Source organism: Polyodon spathula, unplaced genomic scaffold, assembly GCF_017654505.1.
Source record: "Polyodon spathula isolate WHYD16114869_AA unplaced genomic scaffold, ASM1765450v1 scaffolds_1417, whole genome shotgun sequence".
Taxonomy (NCBI): domain Eukaryota; kingdom Metazoa; phylum Chordata; class Actinopteri; order Acipenseriformes; family Polyodontidae; genus Polyodon; species Polyodon spathula.
Genome location: NW_024472897.1, coordinates 176,396 through 200,000, shown reverse-complemented (window position 1 = coordinate 200,000; position 23,605 = coordinate 176,396). Strand labels below are relative to the sequence as shown.

At 46.4% G+C, this 23,605-nt stretch overlaps 1 protein-coding gene across 1 annotated transcript; it reads left to right on the top strand.

Moving 5' to 3' along the window:
- Window positions 1–2,374: 2,374 nt before the first annotated feature.
- Window positions 2,375–11,503, top strand: LOC121309622 (LIM domain transcription factor LMO4-A-like). Its single transcript, XM_041242634.1, has 5 exons — window positions 2,375–2,767; window positions 6,978–7,224; window positions 9,410–9,506; window positions 9,858–10,016; window positions 10,395–11,503. The coding sequence occupies exons 2-5, from the start codon at window positions 6,986–6,988 to the stop codon at window positions 10,401–10,403; spliced, it is 504 nt and encodes a 167-aa protein (XP_041098568.1). The 5' UTR covers window positions 2,375–2,767; window positions 6,978–6,985; the 3' UTR covers window positions 10,404–11,503.
- The last annotated feature ends 12,102 nt before the right edge of the window (window positions 11,504–23,605 follow it).

Sequence of the window (23,605 nt, the reverse complement as noted above, 5' to 3'; positions counted from 1 at the left end):
TTTAACACAATAAAGACATTATTATTATTATTATTATTATTATTATTATTATTATTATTATTATTATTATTATTATTATTAATGTAATAATTAATAAGGTGAGGATTTGTATTATTAATATTATTATTACTTAGAGAGAGAGAGAGAGAGAGAGAGAGAGGTAGGTAGGTAGGTAGGTACTGAGGGAACTTCAACACCAATCCATTCCCATGAATCGCGAGTCCCAGCGGGGCGTCCCGGGGTCTGATCCCTGTAATTTACGGTTGGTGTGAATTGTGAAGCCACTGCGGTCACGATGATGTTAAGTGCGGATTAATTGACAGATGCCCAGCCCCTAAATGATATCCACGGCTCTGGTGTTTCTATAGCTGCACAATGGCGCGGGGTCCCAAGTCGCTGGCAGTCAGACGCGAGTCTCAATAGGACACAAACGCTACCTTTGTGCGGTCTTTGTCCCGCGTCTCGTTTGAAGTTGTTTGTTATGCTAAAGATCGTTTCTGGGGGGCTGAATGGAGTTTCCTAGTGCTTTGAATCTGCTTACCAAAACATCCTAAAAACTCGGCTCCGGCCAGAGGCTCCTGCATATTTATAAATAATCCATTTAAAAGTGTCAACATGACCTCTCGCGAAGCCCCCGCAGACCCCCCCCCCCCCCCCCCCCCCGATTAAAACACCCCCGATTAAAACACAAAATCAATGACGTCATGCGGCAGAGGGGACGGTGGGAACGCCAGCTGTATGCACCCTAGCAGTGACAGGGAGGCCCGACGTGGAGAATCGGGGCCAATAGAGTATGCATTGAGCAATAATCTTTACCGTTTCCCACCTCACAATAGCCAGTTTGACTGTGTTGTATCTCTAGCCAGTTTGACTGTGTTGTATCTCTAGCCAGTTTGACTGTGTTGTATCTCTAAGCAGTTTGACTGTGTTGTATCTCTGAGCAGTTTGACTGTGTTGTATCTCTAAGCAGTTTGACTGTGTTGTATCTCTAACCAGTTTGACTGTGTTGTATCTCTAGCCAGTTTGACTGTGTTGTATCTCTAGCCAGTTTGACTGTGTTGTATCTCTGAGCAGTTTGACTGTGTTGTATCTCTAAGCAGTTTGACGGTGTTGTATCTTTTGAGTAAACTCCCTTTCGGGTTTTTCTTTTTATATTTTTGAAAAGGAGGCTATGTGTGTAAACGGCTTGTAACAGCGGGCGTTTGAGTGCTTTTTTTGAGTGAATATTTGCAATGGTTTTATTGATTTATTTGTTTGCATTGTGGGGTGACTGACATCCATTCTTGAGCTGGCGCGTTTGATAAATATTGTTAGTGTGGATAAGAACCTGTCAATAAAAAATAAAAAAGCACAGTATTGTTTAATACCCTATCTATATGAGGAACTCAAATACAAGCGGCAGCATGCTTCACTGCTCAGACCTCTGCGTCATGCAAATCCATTGTCATGCAAATATGATCTGGCTGTAACCCGTGCATGTTTGTTTGTTTGTTTGTTTGTGAGCACCCTATTTATCACGCTTGTGTGGGAGAACTCTCAAAAATAATCTAATGACACAGAATATCTTATGAGGCTAAATCAGCACCGCTAATTCCAATGTGATATCATTTACAAGGGCAGCTATCTAGCGACGCAAGCCACCTGACGCTACAGGGCAGAGAAATGCGGCGAGGTGTGCACGGCGTATGGAACGGGCTGACCTCACTTCTGCACAGCTGTTCGGATCCCTGGTCAGGGCTCGCGTGTGGCATACCAACTTTCTCTGTTGTCGAATAATAAAGGTCCTGTTTTATAGCCAGGTCGCCCGACAGCCGCTCTGCAAACTGCTGAACCCAAACTTACAACCCGCGCACGCGTCCCTTATTGTTTTACCGCTGTGTCGCGCGCAGGGGCACCCAGTGACACCTGCAAATAAACGAAGCTGCAATACACGCCTGTTCTTTCATTTCAAACTTACCCTTTTCTTCGACATACAATTTGCCCCCAGGCCGGTGAATATGGTGCATTATTAGCTATTTTGGTTAAAATGCATTTTTAAAAACAATGTAGCTGTATAAAATGTTACTTTGAGTGTATTATTATTAGTATTTAAAAGGTGACAGTTTTGCTCTGGAGCGAATAACGCCTTTGAGTCCGCGGCGATTGCAATCTTGTAAGCTAATAAAGCTATAATTGATCCTCGCCTCCTTTGGGAGTATCAGTACAGGCAAATGAATTGCTTTCCCGTCGCACCGAGAAACCACTCGGCGGAAGTAATTACTGGAGCACTAATGAGGGCACGGGCGGACAATAGTTCTTTAAATAGCCATCCATCATCCTGTCAGCGGCCACGCCTCCTCACTCCTCAGTGGCTGCGGGGGCTGCACCTTCTTGACGTCACAAAGGAGGTATTTAATGCTGTGTTCTCTTCCAAGCAGAGTCAGACACGAGTCCATCGCTCGGCGAGTGCAGTGAGGGAAAGTGTAGCATTTATAAACTAAAAAAAAACAAGCGTACCTATATATTAATAGCGCGCATTTCTTTACAGCCCTATCGGACCTGCTTCATCATTCGGAACCCGTCGAGATCCTGAACAAAAAACCCTGCTTTTGCACAGGCGGTGATATTTTTTTAGCACCCGTGTGATCTGTGAACAGATTACAAATCCGATTATATGTCACAGTGAATTGAAGAAACCAGCACACCGCCTCAGTCTGTCCGGCACTCGCTTTGGGTATTTTACACCACCTCTTTCTTGTGGATAGACCCGTCTCTGCTCCAGAGCAAGGTAAGCGTTTAACATGTTATCATAGCCCACCCAATGCAATGACCCCCTCTCAAGGCACCACGCCGGGCTAGCTCAGTCGTTGTTAGGTCTGAGAATGAATGCCCCGCTTTAAAAGTTGTGCTGATGATAACGCCGCGCCATGCTGCAGTTTCCCGGCTGTGTTATTGTAGTGTGCGTCCTTGAGAGCAAGCATCCCCAAATAGACTCGCGTACACAGTACTGTACAGCTCTAATTCGGCTTCTTGAAGATGAGTTGACAGCTGTTCCCATCCCGACCGGGATCGCTTTGCTAGGGTGCTGGTTTCCCATTGTTTTCCCTCCCCTCCTGGGTTCACTTCGCGGTTTAGGTTTCCGAGTGACAATTATAAATTCTTGTTAGAAAGCGCGGCTGTGGAGTTCTGCTCCCCAAGCGCGTTATTGGAGTCGGCGGTGCCTCTGTGCTCGCTCCGAGAATTTGGGCAGACGCCAGTTTTCCGGTCATTCCTCTGTCGGCCCCGTGGCACAGTTTCTTTTTCATGAGAGCTATTTATTTTAATTGGAAACGACCCCCCCACCTTCTCTCCATTCTCGATTCATTTAGCCGGAACCAGTTCTTGGCAAGCTGCGTTTAAAAAGTAGCTTACCCTTCAAGTTAACCCTCCACGCAGGACGCTATTAATAAGTTGGGTAAAGTCGTGTTGAATACAGTAATCGCTGCCTGTGTTTTGAAAACTCCAATGTGTCGCTTTGCATCATACGGTTTTCTAAGGGCGTTGTTTTGTTCAACACGCACACAATTTGCACAGTGCTGCCAATCGGCGCAAACTCAATCCGTGTTTGTTTGATTATTGCTCAGTGTCATCGATGTGGATTAACACCTTAACATGTTTTGCTGTTTTCAGTGTACCGGCTAAAGTTTGAAATGATCCCTTTTTCTAAATCCACGCAAATGTCTACAGAGATACAGTCGTTCAATATCTAACTCGTTTCAGATTACACAGCCAAGCGTACCTGCGCTTTTGAAACGAGCACACCGAATTCTGCTCGCTGGAGTGCTCTGTTCTACAGTTAATGATTCAGGAATTTTCAAAGGGTTCTGCCATTCAATTCCACTCCACCCTTCCCATCGGAAAGACTTGCCCTCATTCCAGAACGTCATGCTCAAACGCGTTCTAGTACATTTCAACAAACATTCTCGTCAATAGTACCAATAACGAATAGAATAAAATCGCCCCCTATTTTGCATCCGCAGTAATCCGCTCTCTGGGTGTCTTGCTGTTCTACGCGTTCCGGCTGCAATCTTAAGTAACTTTATTTTCAAGACCTATGGACATGCACACACATGACTGACTAAATCGAGTCACTTTTCCCAGCACAGGGGTTGATGCAGGCAAAAACCCAACTGTATTTCACCACAGTTATTCACAAGCTGTTGAACTCCGCACTCGAGTGATTCATGCTTTCGATTGGTGCCCAACCCTTAAGCCTCCTTCCCGGCAGTTCAGTCTGATTTGCTGGCGTTGTGTGTGTGGTGTAATAAGCTCTGGACTGGAAGGAAAGCCTGGAATGCACAGCGCTGGCAAGTACAGTGCGGGTTGGTGTGTCTGCATCAGGGTTGTGAGCTGAGCAGGGGAGGGAGGCTGGGCTGAGGTGGAGCGTTCCTCTCCCTAACAGAAACTCCGTCTGGAGAAGCCAGACCTGCCCTTTCTCATGTGTAGTGGGCAAGCTTCATATCGGAGCAGAAGTGTTGTACTCTGCTGGGGTCCATCAGCCCCAGCCAAACTAACCCCAGCTCTGTGTACAGATACATGTGGTAGGAATCTGGCGTTTCTGCCAGCAAGAGCATCACTCTTAAAAGCACTATTGAGCCCAGTGCAAAAGCAAATAACCCTGCAATAAAATGAATGTTTGCGTGCAGGTAAAGCCAGGTTAGCTCTCTTCTCCTGGGTGGTGCTGGAAGCCAGTGTGCTCCGTGGGAGCGGGCCTGCTCTGTTGAAGCACTATTAAGCCTGAGCCTGGCCTGCAGTTGGATCCTTTCCTCCTCCTCTCCCTGGGCCGGGAGCAGTTTGTTTCCAGGTTGGAAGTGTGGCCCCAGTGCCCCGGGGTTCCCAGGCCCAGGCTGGGGGACTCTCTGAGCTGCCAGGATCGATGTCAGGTTCCAGGGTGGCTGTGGATGCACAAGGCAGCCCTGTGAGGCACATCCTGTTTGCAGCACAGCTCCCCCTGCGGTTAGCCCCTCGCTTGCTCTCATCCTGTGCAACTCTTAAAGGGCCAGGCGCTTCAAAACCCGCCATGCAGCTTAATAATGATCACCTTGGTTTTATTTGCCAGGGACAGCTATAACATTGATGCCATGTAAATGTGAGATTTGTTCGGTGAATTTGAAACTCTGAATTGCTGCCCAGGCATAAAAACTTTCTTTTCTTAAATAAAAATAAATAAAATAAAAACATATATTCTATCTTAACCATACTGCATACAGAATTGATCCAGATTAAGTATTTAAGATACACGCTGACTTCACTGCTCCTGTAATCAAGCTTCTGTTTCCCTGGTGTTAATTTATTCTCTTTTTCAGTGTTTGTTTTTTAAATGAGGCTTTTTGTAGATGCCCAAAAGTTTCTCAGGGATATAAGAAATAAATTAATAAATGTGCTGCCTGAAGTGGCAGGGTCTCTCTCTGGCTTTTCCAAAGAGGGGTGGTGGCGAGGTGTCCTGAGAACCGCTCAGATCAAATAAGAGCACAGCTGGGAGTCGCAGTGCGTGCTGTTCCTCTGTCACAGTAAGCTGCACCCAGCGCTGGGGTACGGGAACACAAAATAAGTACTATTCTTCAGTGCTTACAGGATAAACACCAGTCAGACCAGAACCACTACAGCCGTCATAAAATGGCTTTCTTCTTAAACCTTCTCTTTGAACCAAGTTTACTTTAAACACTCCACCCTAACGCGGCCGGTGGATGCTTTTGTACACCACGCGATGCAGTTATAAGACGGAAAAGAGCTTCATGCTTCAGTGCAGAGTGGAAAAACAAGCCTAACCCGGATTGCTTGCACGTGGGCAAAGCAGGGAAGTTCCCCAAATATAGGCTGGGCTCGGCAGGACGGTGCGGGGTGGATATCTGGGTGCGGACCCCTTCTGGTGTGGAGCGGCCGGCCGGGGCAGGGATCAGCCAATTGGAAAACTCTAACCAGACTCTCCCCAGGCTGCCCCTGGCACGCTACCCGCTTCACACTGGAGGACAGCCAGGAACACTATTGCACTGAGATTGTTAGTCTTGTAGAGAGATGTGATGGCCATAAGGAGGGCTGTTTCAGCTAACCAAATGAAGAGGTTCATGGTTTTGTTCCCCTGCTGTACAGACGTTGCATTAACCTCTGTAGCACTTTTAAATATGACTGCCTTGGATTTACTTCCCTTTTTATCAGCAGCACAGACTTGTATAGAAATCGCTTGTGAGCAGAGTTTCAGAAGAGCTTCAGAACAAGTTGGAACTTTTGAGGCTTTTTTGCAAAATCTTAACGCAGGTTTTTAAATGACAGCTTTGAGCTAAATCTACAACTTTTTTATTTTTAAATGTCAACAGATATAGACAAGGTAAGACGGACAGACTTGTCATTGAAGCATTCGTCTTGAAATGAAAAATGCAAATTACGTGGCATCACAGCCTGGTAAAAAGCATAGCACAGTAGCACAGAGAGGCCTGCATGTTGAAGCACACAGTTTGGTTCCTGCATGCCCTAAGAAAGGGCAGGGCGGGCTGTCGTTTGGTGCTGATTTACCACCTTCAGCTGTGGGGCAATTCTGAACTTGGGTCTGTTTAGCTCCCTGGGACCCTCTACCTAGTCTCTGGGTCTGAGAAAGGGTGCAGCTGGGGCTGGACTGAAGGGGTTAATGTGTTTTTGGGAGTTTGGAGAGAGAGAGAGAGAGAAAATGGGGATCCAATTACAAATGATGGTTGATTGCTCTCCGCAGGCTCCCCAGGCTGTTTTTCTTTCTCTCCAATTCTTTTTAATAGGAACACTAAGTAATTACTCCAATGTGCTGCCCAGGACAGAGAGGGGAAGGTTATGTGAAAGAGTTTCTGTGCCTGGAAAGAAACGGGGGCGCTTATTTTTTTAGCAAAAGGGGGGTGGGGATAAAATTCTAATGAATTTTAGATGCCAAAAGAGAGCGAATCGGTAAAATCCTGCTGGGTCCACACTAACGCTGCCCCACTCTCCCCCTGTAGCCTGCGACATGGTGAATAATCGCTCCGCGGAGTCCCAGGCGGTGTCTGTGGCAGGCGGGGGCTCTCCCCCCAGGTCCTGCGCAGGATGCGGGGGGAAGATCGCTGACCGCTTCCTGCTCTACTCCATGGAGCGCTACTGGCACACGCGCTGCCTCAAGTGCTCCTGCTGCCAGGCTCAGCTCGGCGAGATCGGCACCTCCTGCTACAGCAAGGGAGGCATGATCCTCTGCAGGAACGACTACATACGGTACGTTAGCGAGGGGGGCAGGGCGCTAGCCCTCCACCCGTCCCAACCTTTATTTCAGGTATGTTATTGCAGTGACCAGATGCCAGGAGACTGAACAATCGTGCCTCTTGTAAATCTGCTGTGATCGACTCTTGTCAAGGCATGAGTAATTCACACCCGAGTCTCTGGGTTTACTAACAGGAGTCGTTCATGCAGCGATAAGTGAGGAACAGCATATTTAACATTGAGCTCCAGGCTCTTGGGTCATTTCAATAATATGCTGAATAGAGTGTAGAGTTCTTGAAGGTGCAGTAATTGTAAACGCATGCATAATGTTGAACTCTGAGGGGGAGGGTGTATTCTGCCACTGGCATGCAGGGTGTGCCGGGCAGGGCTGCAGTATAGGCACAGGTGCGTGTCCCAGTACAGAGCTGCTGTTTGCTTGACTGTGTTCGTTTCAGTGTCTGTGTATAAAGTGGGTGTGAGAGGCGGAGGGGGCTTGAATGAGAGAAAAGAAAAGACTGAGCAAGGCAGATAAGCAAGTCAAAGTGAACTTGCAATGACTGTAGACGCTGTTTTTAAAAGCAGCCTCCGAGCGGCTGCGATTCGATGCTTCGTTTGGACTGATTTGAATCTACGGATTAATCAAGTTTGTGTTTAGAAGAGTTTTTAAACAAAGGCAGGTGCACTGCCCCTCGGAATGCATTTCGTTGTCCCGTCGCCCCCCTCTATTCTAGTTCGTTTGAGAACTCTGCAGTACAGACTGCAGCGTCAAACCGATGAGGAGGTTTCGAGCTCCACAGAGCTGTGCAAGTATCAGTTGCTGGTGTGAGCTGTATGTGGTCCACTCCTGCTATATTAATACCCTGGAGACAGGGACAGTGAGGGAGAGCACCGAGGCACGGCCACAGCCGGGAAATTCATTTATTGAAGTGTGCTGGACGGGCCAGACCTGAGGCATTTCTATTTAAGAGTTCAAAGCCTCTGAAATATTATCATCATTTTTAATGCACTGGGGGGTTCAGGGATCAGATGTCGGTCTGACGGATCTGTATTTTAGAACAGTCATTTTAACTAACCAGTCCCTTATGAAGGCCCCGTATCCAGCATTCTCTAACAGTGCAAGTCTTAAAGATAGTAAATCTCCTGGGGGAGGCAGGCTCTGGAGATGCAGAGTGGCTGCAACCTTTCACTCCAGCCTAGCTCTGCCGAGCAGCTCCAGAGTCTGGGTTGCTGAGGAGGTGAAAAGCACTTTCTGTTTAACTGAGTGTGGGCAGCTGAACTCCCAGCACTGTTGTCTTGTCGTAGAGATGAAACAATACACTGATCTGAATGGTGCGCGTTTAATTGAGGCTCGCAAAGCCATGACGAGGAAGGTTTGGATGAGCGACCTGGCTGCCTATCTGAAACCTCACCTAGCAAGCTGCTAGACTAAAGCTGTTTTGTATTTTGTTCTGCAATGAGAAATCACAGAATCTAATGCATGCAATATATATTACTAGGAGTGTTAATCCCGTACATGCTTTCAGTTTCATTTAAAGTCTGAAGGTACATTGATTATCATCAGTTAACTGTCCTGCAATTGATCGATTTTTGTGTTACTGTGTCTCTTCCAGGACCCCCTTGTAAATGCACGTCTCAGTGCATTCTCATCTTGCTGGTGGAATTGAATTGCTGCAGCCCTGTGTGTGTACATAGATCTATATAGTGTATATGTAAATGACTGTGGGCATTAAATATGTATAATATATTTGATCAAAAGGGTACGGCTTCATTTTAAATTGTTCTCCGTTGGCGTTTTGAGGATTAAAAGGACAAACATTAATTAGAGAGAACAGTGTTTCCTCTCTCTCTCTGGCGTCTGTTACTAAATTACTGTTTGAATTGAGATCACAATTTCATTACAGTGAGAGACGGGGATAAGAGAGGCAATTACCAGCCCCAGTAATAGCCAGCGTGCCCTTTATTGTATTGCAGTAAGACCTGTGTGCGTCTGGTGGATGTTGCACAGAGCCAGGGCGGGTGCTGCGATAGTGCAGAGATACACAGGAAGAGTGTTTTGTACAGTATGTCAAGGAGAGGGATAACTCCAGGGAAAGTGAAGGAGGGCTAGTTTGAGATTTTGATGTTTTTCACATAACTGAGTGAGGGGGTGTGATGGAGAGCGGTGCAGGGAGTGACTCTTGTTGTTTCCACCCCCCCTCAGGTTATTCGGACACAGCGGGGCGTGCAGTGCCTGTGGTCAGTCCATCCCGGCCAGTGAGATGGTGATGAGGGCACAGGGCAACGTCTACCACCTCAAGGTCTGTCTCTCTACCTCTCTGCTGTTACTACTGCATGATAAAAAAAAAACAAAGTTCCCAGAAGACTAAAATCAGGTATCGACCTCTCTGTGTAACCCCAGTGTGTGTGTGTTTTGAAATACAAATACAATGGCTCTATCAAAAGGGATTCTTTATGCACATGGTTAATATTCTCCAAGTAATTCAACTTTTGATCTTGTATATTCAATTAAAATCAATAATGTAATCGAGTTCCAGCTCTGAGCAGGGCTCAGGTTGTGAGCACCCAGCTCTGAGGTGCTGCAGATTACATCGTGGCCCGATGCCCAGGGTCCAGGGTAACGGTGTCTCCCCTACCGCTCTCTCCCACAGTGTTTCACGTGCGCCACGTGCAGGAACAGGCTGGTCCCGGGGGACCGGTTCCACTACGTCAACGGAACCATCTTCTGTGAGCACGACCGGCCCAACGCAGCCCTGCTGAACAGTCACCTCCCAGCACTGCAGAGCAGCGCCATGCTGCCCGACCAGAAGGTACTGAGAGAGGGAGAGAGTGCGGGCTTGCTGATCGTGCTGCGAGGAGAGCTGGGTTATAGTGCTTGCAGTATTTACTTTAAGTGTTTCCGTTTTCCCCTCTGGTGTTTTAGAATAGTAAATCTGCACCATATGGCAGGTCAATGCAAAGTCCTCAAACACCAAACTGTGTGTGTGTGGGTAGGGTCTCTATCACAGTGCTGTGCTAGCTGATCAGCATGTGTAACACTTTAAAAACTCCTCTTGTAGCAGGAGAACTACAGTCCTTTACATTCTGACTGCTGTCTTAGCTTTGTCAGTTTGACTTCGCAGGCTGGTGGACTGATCAACCTGGAATGAAGGAGCAGTGTGTGAAATGGGTTTCATTTGTTTTTGCAGGTGTGTTGAAGAGCTGGAGAGGTCTGTGCCTTTGTGCCTTTTTGTCCCCCTGTGTCAAGCCTCTCTCTCTCTCTCTCTTCCCTGTTTTTTTTGTTTTTGTCGTGTCGTCCTCTCATCGCATTGTCAGTGGACCGCAATAAATTATTTTTGAAATTTTAAAGACAAACCGAAAAATAAATTTATATATGAATCTGCTTGAAAGAATACTTGCTCCCTAGAAGAGGAATCCTATTCTCTGCAAACGCAGGACAATGATCTCGGAGCAGGGAGGGAGAGAGGACGGGCTGTGCTGGTCCACACCTGTTCACGCTGCCAGTCCGATGGCCGGTCTGGATCCCGCTGCTTCGGACAGTGACCTGCGCTCTAACTGCAAAGACACTGCGCTCCCCCTGCTGGAACACACCCTGCACAGTTTAACCACTCCCCTGTTCATGTCAACCCGCTCCCTGGCCCAGAGTTTTTAGGGAACCTCTGCCATAGCCTGCTCCTGTGTCTGCCTGCAAACCCCACCCTCCCTCAGTCAAGGTGTTGGAAAGTCTGTGTGTGTGTGTATAAAAACAAAAACTCAAGTGCTTTGTCTTCTCTGCACTGTGACACATTTCTCTATCTGTATCGTTTTTGTTTTCTTTTGAGGTGGGGGAGGGGATTGTGTTCAGAGCAAATTTTAAAAGGAAAAAAAATTCTGTAAATAATTTTTAAGAAGTATTGTGCATTCTATTGTAGAATTGTATTGTCACATTGTAGAGTCTATGTTCCAAGTGGACCTGAAATTAATAATAATGAAAGTTACTTATTAAAGTGAAAACATTATTGTTAACAGCTTGGCCAGTGCAAATCTGCGTGGTCAACACTAGTAGCTGTCCACAGGACAGAAATGTTTGTATTAAGGTGGACAAGAAGAGTGAAACGTAATCTTCTGAAAGCCGTCGAGGCTGGTTTCACAGAACTGCTTCCTGCTACCTTCTGTAAGGGTAGCACTGATCTGGGGCTGTGGAACCGGTCTTTGCAGAAGAGCCTGGGGCTGAAAAGGTTTAAGCATTTGGACGTTCAGAGTCTCAAACAAAGAGAAGCTTCCACTGCAAAATAAAGCACTCCCATCTGTTCTGTGACAGACACGTGCTGGTACTTCTGAGGCAGATTCACTTTCTTGCTTGCTCGTTGCTAACAGTCAACTTCATTTTACTACGGGCAGAAAAAGTTCAACTAGTATTTTATATATATATATGGACACAGTCTCTACAACCCAGTGCAAGCGCAGAGTAAGTGACAGATAGAGCCATGTTAATTTAGGTTTTGATGTCTATCAAGTGTAGTACAAAAAACATGAGCTGTCATCCACTAGATAACAGAAAACAGGTAGGAACCAAAATCAAATGCAATAGCACCAGCAGGCAGGACTGTGTGTGATGGGGCTGTTCTTCACTGCAGGAGCGCGCTGCACTGCCTCATGGATTCGTGTCATCTTACTGTGTTCAAATAGAACTCCAGTCAGCTGTAGAGATTTGGATCAGCACGCTGTCATTTGCTGAAACCTCATGCAATAGCATGGATCAAGTTTTATACCAGACTGAAAACCCTGCACCCTCACTTTGAGAAAAACATCTATGCAGTATAATAGAAACACAGATAGCAAACTTCACCTGCTACAATTATACACACGGTGACTGAAGAGGAGATATATATATATATATCTAACAGTGTTCACCTGGACGTGCTCAAGTGTGAAGAGGTGCGTTCGTTCAGATAGGTGTTGATATTCCCGCAATTATTCCACATTTAACATTTAGAAATGTACGGGGCACACTCATTAACGTATGCAAATGATCAGAATTGCAATTTTCTGCATATCTCCATAAGCATTTTTTTTTTTTTGCAACCTGAATCCCATAGCCCTCCGTGTTACACTTACTCGAAACCAATCAAAGCCTCATCTGCATATTGCTAATTAGCTGTGCGTATTCAATTGCCAATTAGCAGGGTCTCACAAATGTCTTCTCAGCTACAGGCTTTATAGCTCGACTGAAAAGTTTACAATTACATCCATCCACAGCTCCTGTCACGGAATATTTTATGTTCCCTAATTAATCAAATTAACACATGCAAATGAGTTCAATTGCCTCGGGCTTCCTTACCTCACGCCGTGTGAAGGAAAGGGATATTTTTAACACCTCCCCTCCCCTGCTGCACCCTTCAACCCGCTCCGTCCCGGGACGCTCCGTGTGCGGCGGCTATACCCACACGCAGCATTTCAGGAAACGAAAAGCTGAAGGGAGGTAGCGACTGTGAGGCTGCACAGTGCGCTGGTGAGACCGCGCTCTTGGAGGCTTACAGAAAATATCATTGCCGCTCTGCAGAGAGTCTAGCGACGAGCAACACCCAGACCCGTCTCAGAGATGAAAGGCAGGCGTTAGATAGAGCAGGTGGACAGGTTGAAGGAACTGCATCTACTTAGCTTGCAAAATACAACACTATAAAACCCCTGCAGCAATGGCCGGTACTCACACCAGGTTTGAACTGCGATGCACGTTGTGAACTATAATTCCTTATTAATACAGCATGATCTGTCTACAGCCGTAACAGTTAGCATGCATCCCCTGCTGCCATGGCTGTAAATATAAAATCACAGCGATCAGTATTATGAAAACCCACGTTCACTGACAGATTCCATCATGCAGCCCACATTCCGATACTCTCAGTAACTTTTGGGTAAAGAACGTCCTGACCAAGTTTCCATCTCCGTTGACTAAGTGGTAAGTGAGGTCTATGTAAAAGTGTGGCGTACACATGGTCGCCTCCACTCTATCCCCATAAATGACATACTGAACATTGCATGTGCTTTTAACTGGGCTTTCCATAAGACTTCCTGTCTGTTACCTCAGTCCCTGCCATGCCTCTCTCCACCAGCTCCGCTTCTGCAATCCTTTACAACCCTATCTAACGCCCAGGACTGTGGAGCCATTGGCATTTCAAATGGTTCCCCTCCTGTGATCACCTTGCTGACTAAAGCATGCTGACTGACTTGGGAATATCAGTCCGGGTCCTATTTTCATGGCTTCATCAGTTTGGGTTCAGCTCCAATACTCTCCGTCAGGCTTATCAGCACGGGAAGAGACAGAAGTCCAGTCTGGGAATTCTGGGTACAGTGACCTGACAAAGCTGTGCCTCGCATCCGAGTCACACTGCTAACATTTCCAAAGAGTTTCCTCCAGCCTTTAATTCGAAGTTTTTTTTTTAAAAGCTTCTCTAAAAGTTCAACAAAACATGTTCCAAAACTTGAAATCCTCGCACTGGATTCCCGCAGGGATTTTTAAACATTTTTAAAAAGTTATACTGTCACCCTACACGACCCCTCCTGGCCTTGGGCCTTCTCAGCATCGTGACTTGTCAATTCCAGATTTTTCTCAGCCAGTCCTCCGAGACTCAGAACACGGCTCTACAGTACTTGTTCGTCTGCTGGAACGACAGCCCAGTCAGATCTTGTAAGTCGAGACTGAAGACGTGTGTGTTTTTGGGTTGGGTTTTGTTTTCGTGTTTAGAACTGATTTTAAACACAAACTCATTAGTAATCTTGACAACACAAGAAGCCATGGTTAATCTATAAGGCAGAAAGAGGGGAAGCATTTCTGTTTCCAGACGTAATGTACTGACCTTGATTCGCTGTGGTTGAGAGAGGGATTTTGGGAGGCAATTATGTATATTTTACTTTGTTGCTCCTAGAATCCTAAAATATATCACCACAACTCCCTTTTGTCATTCAGTTCATTAAACAGGAAAGCGTTTGTATTGTCTATGTTATGTAGACAAAATTATATTTTGTAGCAATATTTCTTTTTATTTTTTACAGATCATTTGCAAACTGTATATTTGGTCGCCTGTCCGGCACAAATAAACCCCCCTGACAGAATGAATTCCACACTCTGTAAATCAGTCATGTTACTGTATCAAACCTAACTACACCTCATTCGCTCAGCTTGACACTTATCCAATGCTGTTTGCATTGCCGTCCCTTATTCCCTGCTCTCCTGTGCATTCTGTGCATCGCACTGCCATGAACACTTCCATAACGCAGACAGCTTGAATTCTATATTTTAGTGCTTCCTGCACGAGAGAGAGAGAGATCAGTTCTTCTCACACCACGGGTGGGTCACTGTGGACAGTGCAAATACTCTGATGAAAGATAAGCGCACCGGCAGTGCCCGGCCTGGTTATACTGCACATAGCATTAACCTTCAATGCCCATTCGGAATTGCAACGTGCCACCCACGACTTGTGTCTTGCTTATTTGCAATCCAGCCTCAATACGTTCTGATTTTCAGATGCAAAGCATTACTTGCTGTCAGATCTGCAATTTGGCGTCGAGGTGCTGAATATAAATGTTGTTGTAACTGGCATTGCAGGGATGAAGTGCAGGCTTTGCAAACAAACCGAATGAATTCTAGCTGCCGGCCAGCATGCGCATTCATCAGAGTCACAGACCGACGCACAGAGGAGGAGAAACATTGGCAGAAATCAGGTTCTGTTTTTATCATAGTCTCTGCATATATACTTGTTAGAAATTACAGAAGATCAATAAAATGGCTTCGCTCAGTAAAACATCCATACTTCTTATGGACGAATAGCAAGAGTTTTCCTAAAATTGCATGAAAAAAAAATCATAAAATCGCCTCCCAAAGATATGAGTCTCAGGGTCATTTATCTTTTCCACTTTGTTTTTTTAATTGATCACTTGCAAACGTCACATTGACCTGAACTGGAATCCAAACAAACAGAGGCGGAGAGACAGACAGACAGACAAACAGACAGAGACAGACACAGACAGGACAGATAGACAGACAGACAGCAGAAAACAAATTGAGAAACAGCCATCTAAATGACAGGAGAGAGAGAGAGAGAGAGAGAGAGAGAGAGAGAGAGAGAGAGAGAGAGAGAGAGAGAGAGAGAACGCACAACTGAACTAGTAAAAAAAAAAAAAACAAACAACCTCCCTACCCAATCAGAACGCTTTGAATAATTAAACTGATCAGCTTAATTAGCTTAATTAAGTTAATTTGACCACGGAACACGGCCATATGGCGAGAGGAAACAAAAGAGGGGGGAACTAATTAAAAGTAAAATAATGAGGATTTTAATTAACTGGTTCCCCAGACGTCAGCATGTAGGGATCTGGTGCCCAGGACCATAATTAAAAAGTGCTGTAACGCTGGCAACATTTTTTTTTTTTTTAATAACTGCAAGGGCTCCATCCATCTAATTAAATCTGTAAATGAATTAGCAACATTGAGAGTTTCTGGCTTGACTTTGCGCTTCTCATATCCAACCCCCCACCCCCCCCCCTCAATCTCACAGCAACCACACACACACCTCTCTCTGCTTGCAACAGCCCTGGTGCTCTAATGAAATTAATTAGTGCTGATCTTGTGTGCCAGCCCAGAGTCTGCACCCCCCCCCCCCCCTGGAATTCAGGGGTTACGAAAGACAAAAATCTACAAGAGAATCGTTGTCCAGACGAGACTGCGAGAGGATCAGCCTCAGTGCTTTCTATCTGGAAGCAGACAGGACTGAGTGAGCCGTGTTCCAGAAGCATTGCTGGTGTGGACTCTGCACTGTAGTTCTGTGGCTTCAGTGCGTTACCACGAGGAAGCCCGGGCTAGCAGAACCGTTATCAGATCACGACCATGGCAACGGGTTTGGAGCACTGTGCAGGCCCCCCCTCCCCCTCCATACCGTAGCACCCCACTGTCTGTCTGGCAGCGATGTGGCAGCCTGGTACTGCAATGTGCTGGTTGTCAATATCGTTGGTGTGTCACCTCCAAGAGTAGCCCTCATAAAAGCGGCCCAGTAAAAGCATAGCAAAGTGCAATCAAGTTTTGAAGAAGCTGAAAAAGGCTTCCAGTCGCGACATTGCCACACGATACTAAACATGTCATTCGGTTTCCCTGTAGAATCTGTAAACTCTGTAGAAAACCCAGCATAAGCCAGTGAAGACTGCAGCTGATTATCTAACAGACTTTTTCCCAGCACCCCCCCCTCTGTTGAGACCAGAATCCTTCCCCACTCTCAGGCAACACGTTTTTAATTAAAAATACATTCACATTGACAACACTACAATTTGCATATTAAATTAACAGCCACTTAAGTTAGTGCTGAATGTACTGAAACGCTGGCAATTATACGTGTAGCATCTTTTTTTATTTATTTTTCAAACAGATTCCAGATTTTTTTTTTGTTTTTTTTTTCGTAATTACAGCAAAAATATGAAATTATGTGGAGGGAAAGAGCAGCCCGAGCTGTCACAAGCAAAAGGAAAACTGGCAAGAGACAAAACACAGAGTGATCCACACCAACTACACATTACAACAGGCACTTGGAAATGGTACACGCACACGCACGCACGCACACACACGCACACACACACACACACACACATTTCCACTTTGTAGCTTGGAACTGGTTTCAGGAGACTAGATTTCAGGTCACTGCGTGGCACACCAGGGGAGACTTGGAGTTTGATTCAGCAACGTTGCCTCAAACTAGGTCTGCTGGTCTCCTGGAACCGAGTTTCAAGCCACTGTTCCTGAAAAAGTGACACAAAAACTGAGGCAGCAACAAACTAACCCACTGACACACAGACACTAAAGCCCAGGGAACACAAAGCCATTTTTTCAGGAACAGTGGTTTGAAATCTGGTTCCAGGAGACCGGGAGACTGAGTTCGAGGCAGCTTTGCTGTATCAAGCTTGGCTGAAATGGTGCCACAAGTCTACCCTGGTGTGCCGTGCAGTGGACTGAAACCTGGTCTCCTGAAACCAAGTTCCAAGCAACAAAGTGACTCTGTGTTCCCAGGACTAGACACACTGACATACTCAGAAACGCTGTGTGCACTCAGAGTCCAGGGCACACTGACATACTCAGAAACGCTGTGTGCACTCAGAGTCCAGGGCACACTGACATACTCAGAAACGCTGTGTGCACTCAGAGTCCCGGGCACACTGACAGGTATGCAGGTAGAGGGCAGTGCCAGCCGCACACACAGACACCTGCCCCCGTGCCGAGATCGTCTTCGTGGTTGTGAAGCGTTTTTATTTACACAGAACAAAGCCAGCTTCAATACGCACAGTCGCGAGATTAACCAGAGGCATTCTCTGCTATGACTTGGAGAGCATTGCCCATGTGATGAACGCGCCCAGGACGTGTGGGTTAAAACATGAAGCGGGTTCTCGTCATCGCGTGATAACGACACAGAACCTGAACGCTTAGAAATGTGGGTAGAAAGATAGAGAAGGCTAGGAGAGAATGATAGAAGTCTATTTGAGATGAAAGCAGTCGTGGAGTTCACTGTGTAGATTGAGAGATGAACAGGCAGACAGGATCAGCGCACAGGGGTCCTGAATATTCGTAATGAACACGTCCTTTAAATACAATCGCAAAGGGATCAGGCACATTTTTTTGGCAGCATTTTCAGCTGAAAACTAAATTGTTTTTGGGAGGGTAGAAATCTACTGGCACAGGACCCTATGATCCAGCACGCGGGCAGCGAGAAGGTCAGAGAAGGTCAGGGGGGTTTGCTCACCAGCCCTTTTAAAAGAGCATTTGTCTTTTTTGACATGTTGTGTTTTGGTTCAGGGGTGTAAATCTCTTCAATTAAGGAAGTGTTAGGCTGCCCCTCCTGCTCCCTCCCTCCCTGCCTGACAGACAGGCTGTGCTGGACCCAGGGAGCTAATTAAAACTGATAAGAGCTGTGATGACCTGAGCGCTAGATGAAAGGGTGGGGGGGAGTGTTTGCTCAGCTCTGGGCTCCTGTTTGCACAGGTTACTGGCTGCAATAGGGGAGGGGCTGCAGGTGTGGGGGCTGACCTGCACAACACACAGGGCATTCGGAGGACACTCATCGACATTAAACAAGGTATTTTGTCACCCCTCACTCATAAGAAATAAGCAGGGCAGTCCTGCCTCTAATGCATCCCAGCGTGCCTGTCTTTTACATGGTACTGGCAGCGGACTGACTCTGCCATTGTGCTGACGGTGAATTTGAAGCTCTGCTATCCCCTGTGTTTGCGTGTGCTGATAGTTTGCTCTCTGTATATCCAGATAGAGCAGGGCTGGCTCTGCCCCTCGGCAGGCTCCAACGGGAGGTAATTATCTGGCTAATCTGGGCTAATCTGCTCTAATTAAACCTGCTGTTCGGAGAGACCAGGCCAGGAGCCGCAAGATAGGGACCTCAGGCGCTGAGCTGCAGCTGAAATACCTGCCAACCCAGAGCTGAGACATCACCGAGCTGGAGCCACAGAGCATGGTGACATCATAAAACAGACAGTGTCAAGTCACTGATGACATCATAAAAATAAGAAACGGAGCACTGCAAAATCCCTGAACCTGGCAATACAGCTTGGTGTGACATCATAAAACGGGGAACAAATTAGGACTGTGACATAACACACAGGTCTGTCCTGTAAAGCAAAATCATTTCCTGCAGGCCCTCTCTATTGACTAACAGTTCATATTTAAACAAATCTCTGCTTTTGTTTGGTCTTTAGAATTCCATAGGTTTTTTTATTGTAAGTAAAGCAAACACCATGCAGCCAATACACTGGGGGCAAGTATACACACATCTAAGCCCCACAGAATCTCTATTAAATTTGATGTGTCTGTGTGTGCAGGTTACTGTGAGTTCAGAAACAAGCCCAGACTCCAGAACTCTGGTGTCAGTTCTACACCCCCCACCCCACCCCCCCCACCTCGTCACGGCTGCCAAGTCCCAACTCAGCGGAGAGCAGAGGAACACGTGCCTTCATTAGCACTTCTTAATTAGGAACAGATGTCATTTTCAACACAAGCTTTCTAACGAGCTGCACAGGCGAGTCTTTGGAAGGGATTCCTGCCTCCATTTTCAAATTTCTCCCCCCCTCCCTCCTCTCCTCCTCCTCTTCTCTCTTTTCTTGTTAACGAGTCACACTCTTAATGAAGTGTTTTTTCAAACGTTCACTTAAAATCGTCAGAAAGGGATTTTTTTAGCCGTTGTCCGACGATCCTTCTGTTTTTACAAGTTTTAACTTATTTTCCTTCTCCCTCTCTCTCTCCTTCCTTCTATTTCCCTCTCACGTGTTCTTTCTTTCTTTCTCAGCTCTCTCTCCCCTCACAGGCCTCTCACACTTTCCCCTGCTTAATTAATTCTGCTTATTGCCTCTTCCTTCGTCTCCCCTCTCCCTTTCACTCTCAAAACTTCTGCCTCTCTCCCTTTCTCTCTCTCCGCACCCCCCTTCCCTGGTTCCCTCTCCTTCCTCGCCCCCACTCTATTCCTCACTCCCTCCCTGCCCCTCTCACCCTTTCTGAATTCGTTCTCTTCGTTTTAACCCCTCTCCTCTCCCTCATCTTGGGAAGAGAAAGGGGTGCAAGGGTCAATTTTTATATTTCGCTCTGCCACAAAAAAAAATTCCTTTGGGAAATGGGAGGAAATTCCAAGGATTTTTATCTGGGAAAAGGTTACACAAAACAGAGAGGCTGCAGGGAAGCACGGAAACAAAAACGGCAAGAAATTCTGGGACAGAAAAATGAAACGACTAACAAAAAATCGAACCCGCGCGGTCACGCTTCTTTGGATTCTGCTGTTTTGATTGAAAATCAGCATTAAAAAAAAAAGAAATGAACAAAACGTCTCATCTCTCTGGTGCAGCGTGCCCAGTAAAACAATGCAGTCAAATAACAGGAGGATTGTCCTTGAAACTCGTCCAATTGCCACAAAAGCCTGGAGCCGCTGCTATCCCGATCACAATGTGTTCTCATTCTGACATCAACTGAAAACTGCAGTGAATAGGCAGTAGCACAGTTAGACTGCAGTTGGCCCTCTAATAATTACAAAGCAGGTCTCTTTCCCTGCCCCCTTACCTTTGTATGATGTTCGCGATGGTTGGCAATGGTTCTTATTACAATTGCTCTAACAGTGTTGTTTTTAAAGTTTGTTCTCGAGGAGCTTCTCTTCAGTTCTACCTGCATGCTGTAGATAAATGTAACATACATTATATCTGCAAAAGTGTGTTTACAGAAGTAACAGCCACCGTCTTCCACTGATCCCCCACTTTGGCTCAAGTTGAGTTTTGATGTCAATACGCTAGCTGTGCACTAGATGGCGCTGGTGCCTAAAAGATATTTCTGCTGATCTAGCCGCTGCACATGTCTATGGCAGGCAGCTGGAAGAGAAGGTCAGCTCCTGAATGCAGCTGAAAGAACTTTAACACAGACTCATCATGCATCATAAAAACATATTTCAGAAACATCTAAGTAAATGAAACTTCAAGCTACTTGCCCTTTAGTTAAACAAAAACTTTTCAGCCATCCCTAAAGCTGAGAGGAGAGGAGGGGAGAGGAGAGGAGGAGAGAGGAGAGGACAGAGGAGAGAAAAGAGGAGATAGGAGAGAGAGAGAGAGAGAGGAGAGAGAGAGGAGAGGAGAGAGAGAGAGAGAGAGAGAGAGAGAGAGAGAGGAAAGAGGAGAGAGAGAGGAGAGGAGGAGAGAGAGAGAGAGAGAGAGAGAGAGAGAGAGAGAGAGAGAGAGAGAGAGAGAGAGAGAGAGAGAGAGAGAGAGAGAGAGAGACGCGAGGCTGTGTAGCATGGGTTTGTTTTTGTTTTTCTCTCTTGTTTGGGAATCTGGGCCCAGGCCTGAACCCCACCGCCAGTTCCCATGCAGCCCAGACACAAGAGCACTAATTGCCTATTAAAGTTTCTGCATGTCGTTGGGGCCAGGGCCTCTAATTAGTCAGTAAATGCGGCCTTTTATGGGGACGCGGTGGGGTTGGGCAGTGTGGTGCAATCTCTAATTACCCCAGAGCCCTGCTGTTACTGGGTGCACACAATGACTAGCCTATCTGAAGGGCAGGACTGTGCACTGGCATGCTCTCCAGTCTCTCTCTCTCGCTCTCTCTATCTGAGAGAATGCAGCACTGGCGGAAAGCTCTTCAGTAGAGTGTGATTTGTTTTTTGTTTTTCTTTTTTATTATTCTCCTGGGGTTTGCACTTGGTGATTAGCACCACCTGGTGGCACAAGTACTGTAACTGCGGCGTCGTTACCGTGTAACAGATATTCAGCATTTTATAGGATATTTCGCAGTAGAAACTTGTATTTGCTTGTGACGCTAAAAATGTTTGACACCCACCCCTGTTTATTTCAGGAAAAACAAAGAATCACTTTACTTTGTACACTAACCTGTTGCACCTATATGTAGTTTATTTTTAAAATGTATATTTTCAAATAGAACCAGAAAACAGAGTTTTTGTGAACTGCAGTCAAAACAAACCCCAGCAGACACATTTACTTATAATGAGACTGCTTGAGGTCATAGCCACTGAGTGAATATAAATAAATAAGATCAAATGCCGTGGGCTTGACCCCCCTCTTCCTGCTTTCTCTGTGTATCTCTCGATCTCTCTATCCTCTGAGCTACTTTTATAAAGATCAGTTCAGCAGCCGTGAGAGGCTGAGAGACGCAACAGGATGCTGGTTCACTGCCCCCCCCCCCGCTATTCTCCTTATCTCTGAGAAACCGCTCTACCATAACCCACTGCCCCCGCACACACAGAGAGAGAGAGAGAGAGGTTGTGGGACCCCAGGTACAGTCAAGCTTTATATCAAATACAACCCTAGAGTAAGTTTCTGTTAAGTGCTACTGAGGATCAGGATTGATCTAAAAACCGTTACAATGCAGAGAACAGGACCGCAGTGCTGCTGCTGCTCAAAAACAGGAAACAGATGAGCGATAAGCCTGCTTCAGCTGCCATCACACAGACACAAGAGCTTCAGCCTCGCTAGCACACCGGCAAGCCCCATGCCTTGAACAGGCCACACATGCAATTCATTTAACATAGCAAGAGGAAAGGGACACACCGCTACACACGGGAAAACTTTTCAGAAGCTGTTTAAAATGCCTAATTAAAGCACAAAGCGGTTCTAACATTTTCACACAAGAGTGCCTATCGTTTCTATATCGCTGATTACTGAGTGAAAATTGAAATTCTCACAGCCAGGGGTTTTCCTGCAGACAGGTATGTAAAGGATATAAATGACACATCTTGAGGTGTTCTGATACATCTACACAGTGCTGTATATATAGATTATTTCCAGCCCCCCCCCCTCATCCTGAGGCTATTGTCCTTGTCTGCAGCTGTGGGGGGCTGATAGCAGAGCAAGGGGCAGCTCTGAAAGGTTTCTGGCTGATCCTGCCCTGGCTCTTGCCCTGACATTTCCTGCTTGCCGCCGCGTTTGTCAGGGAAGGTTACAGGACCGCCGCTTATCATGTGCTGCAGCAGCAGAACACAGCGGGAGAGACAGCCAGCCGGGGGGTCAGGACAGGGCACACACACACACACACACACGAAGGGCCCGGGGACCGCGGCTTCTCTTTACTGGAGAGGAATATCAGTGACTGCCTCTGCCGATTATCCCATTCTGCGCTCAGCACCTGTGCTGACCTCACTTAAATGTTATCGTTTGTACGTCCCCAATGCAAATGCCACCGTGTTTGTTCTTGCAATGCACACAGTGGCACTATAATGAGAATGCACTGGTTCTGTAAGGGACAGTAGTGACACAATGACAGATACAATGGTTGCACCAGCAATACATATGGACGTCATATTGCCGGTAATCCGCTGCTGTGCTACCAGACACCCAGGGTGCTGCCATGCTGTGATGCCCCTGCAATGCTAGTGCGATGGTATCCTGGCTTATCTGGAAGCGTGCAGCATTAAGTCTCAGCATGTTAAATTGTATGCCACTAGGCTTGACGCTCCCTCGCTGGTGTGCCAAGACAACGCGGGTTTAAGACTGCCAGAGTGGAGAGGGGAAGCGGCCAGCCCAGGGCACGCAGGGTTCGTTACTGGAATTGATATTTCTCCTTCTTTAGCTTTCAGCCAGGAAAATGATCCCTATTTAATATAATTTTACACTCGACTGCGTGCCCTGGCGTGAAGGCACACGGCACTGCATTTAACAACTAATAAAAAACAGCTCATTAGGTTTATTTGGGTAACCTCCCCTCCCGACCCGTTCCCCTCCCCCCTCCAATCCAAAACTCAATCTCAGGCTTACTCTAAACCGGGACCCCTTTTAAAAGTGGTCTGCCGACTTCTCTGAACAGATTATTCTCTTTATTGATCAACACTAACATTTTCCCCAGGTCTTTAGCCATTGATGACTTGAAGACACCCAGAGAAGCTGCAGGATT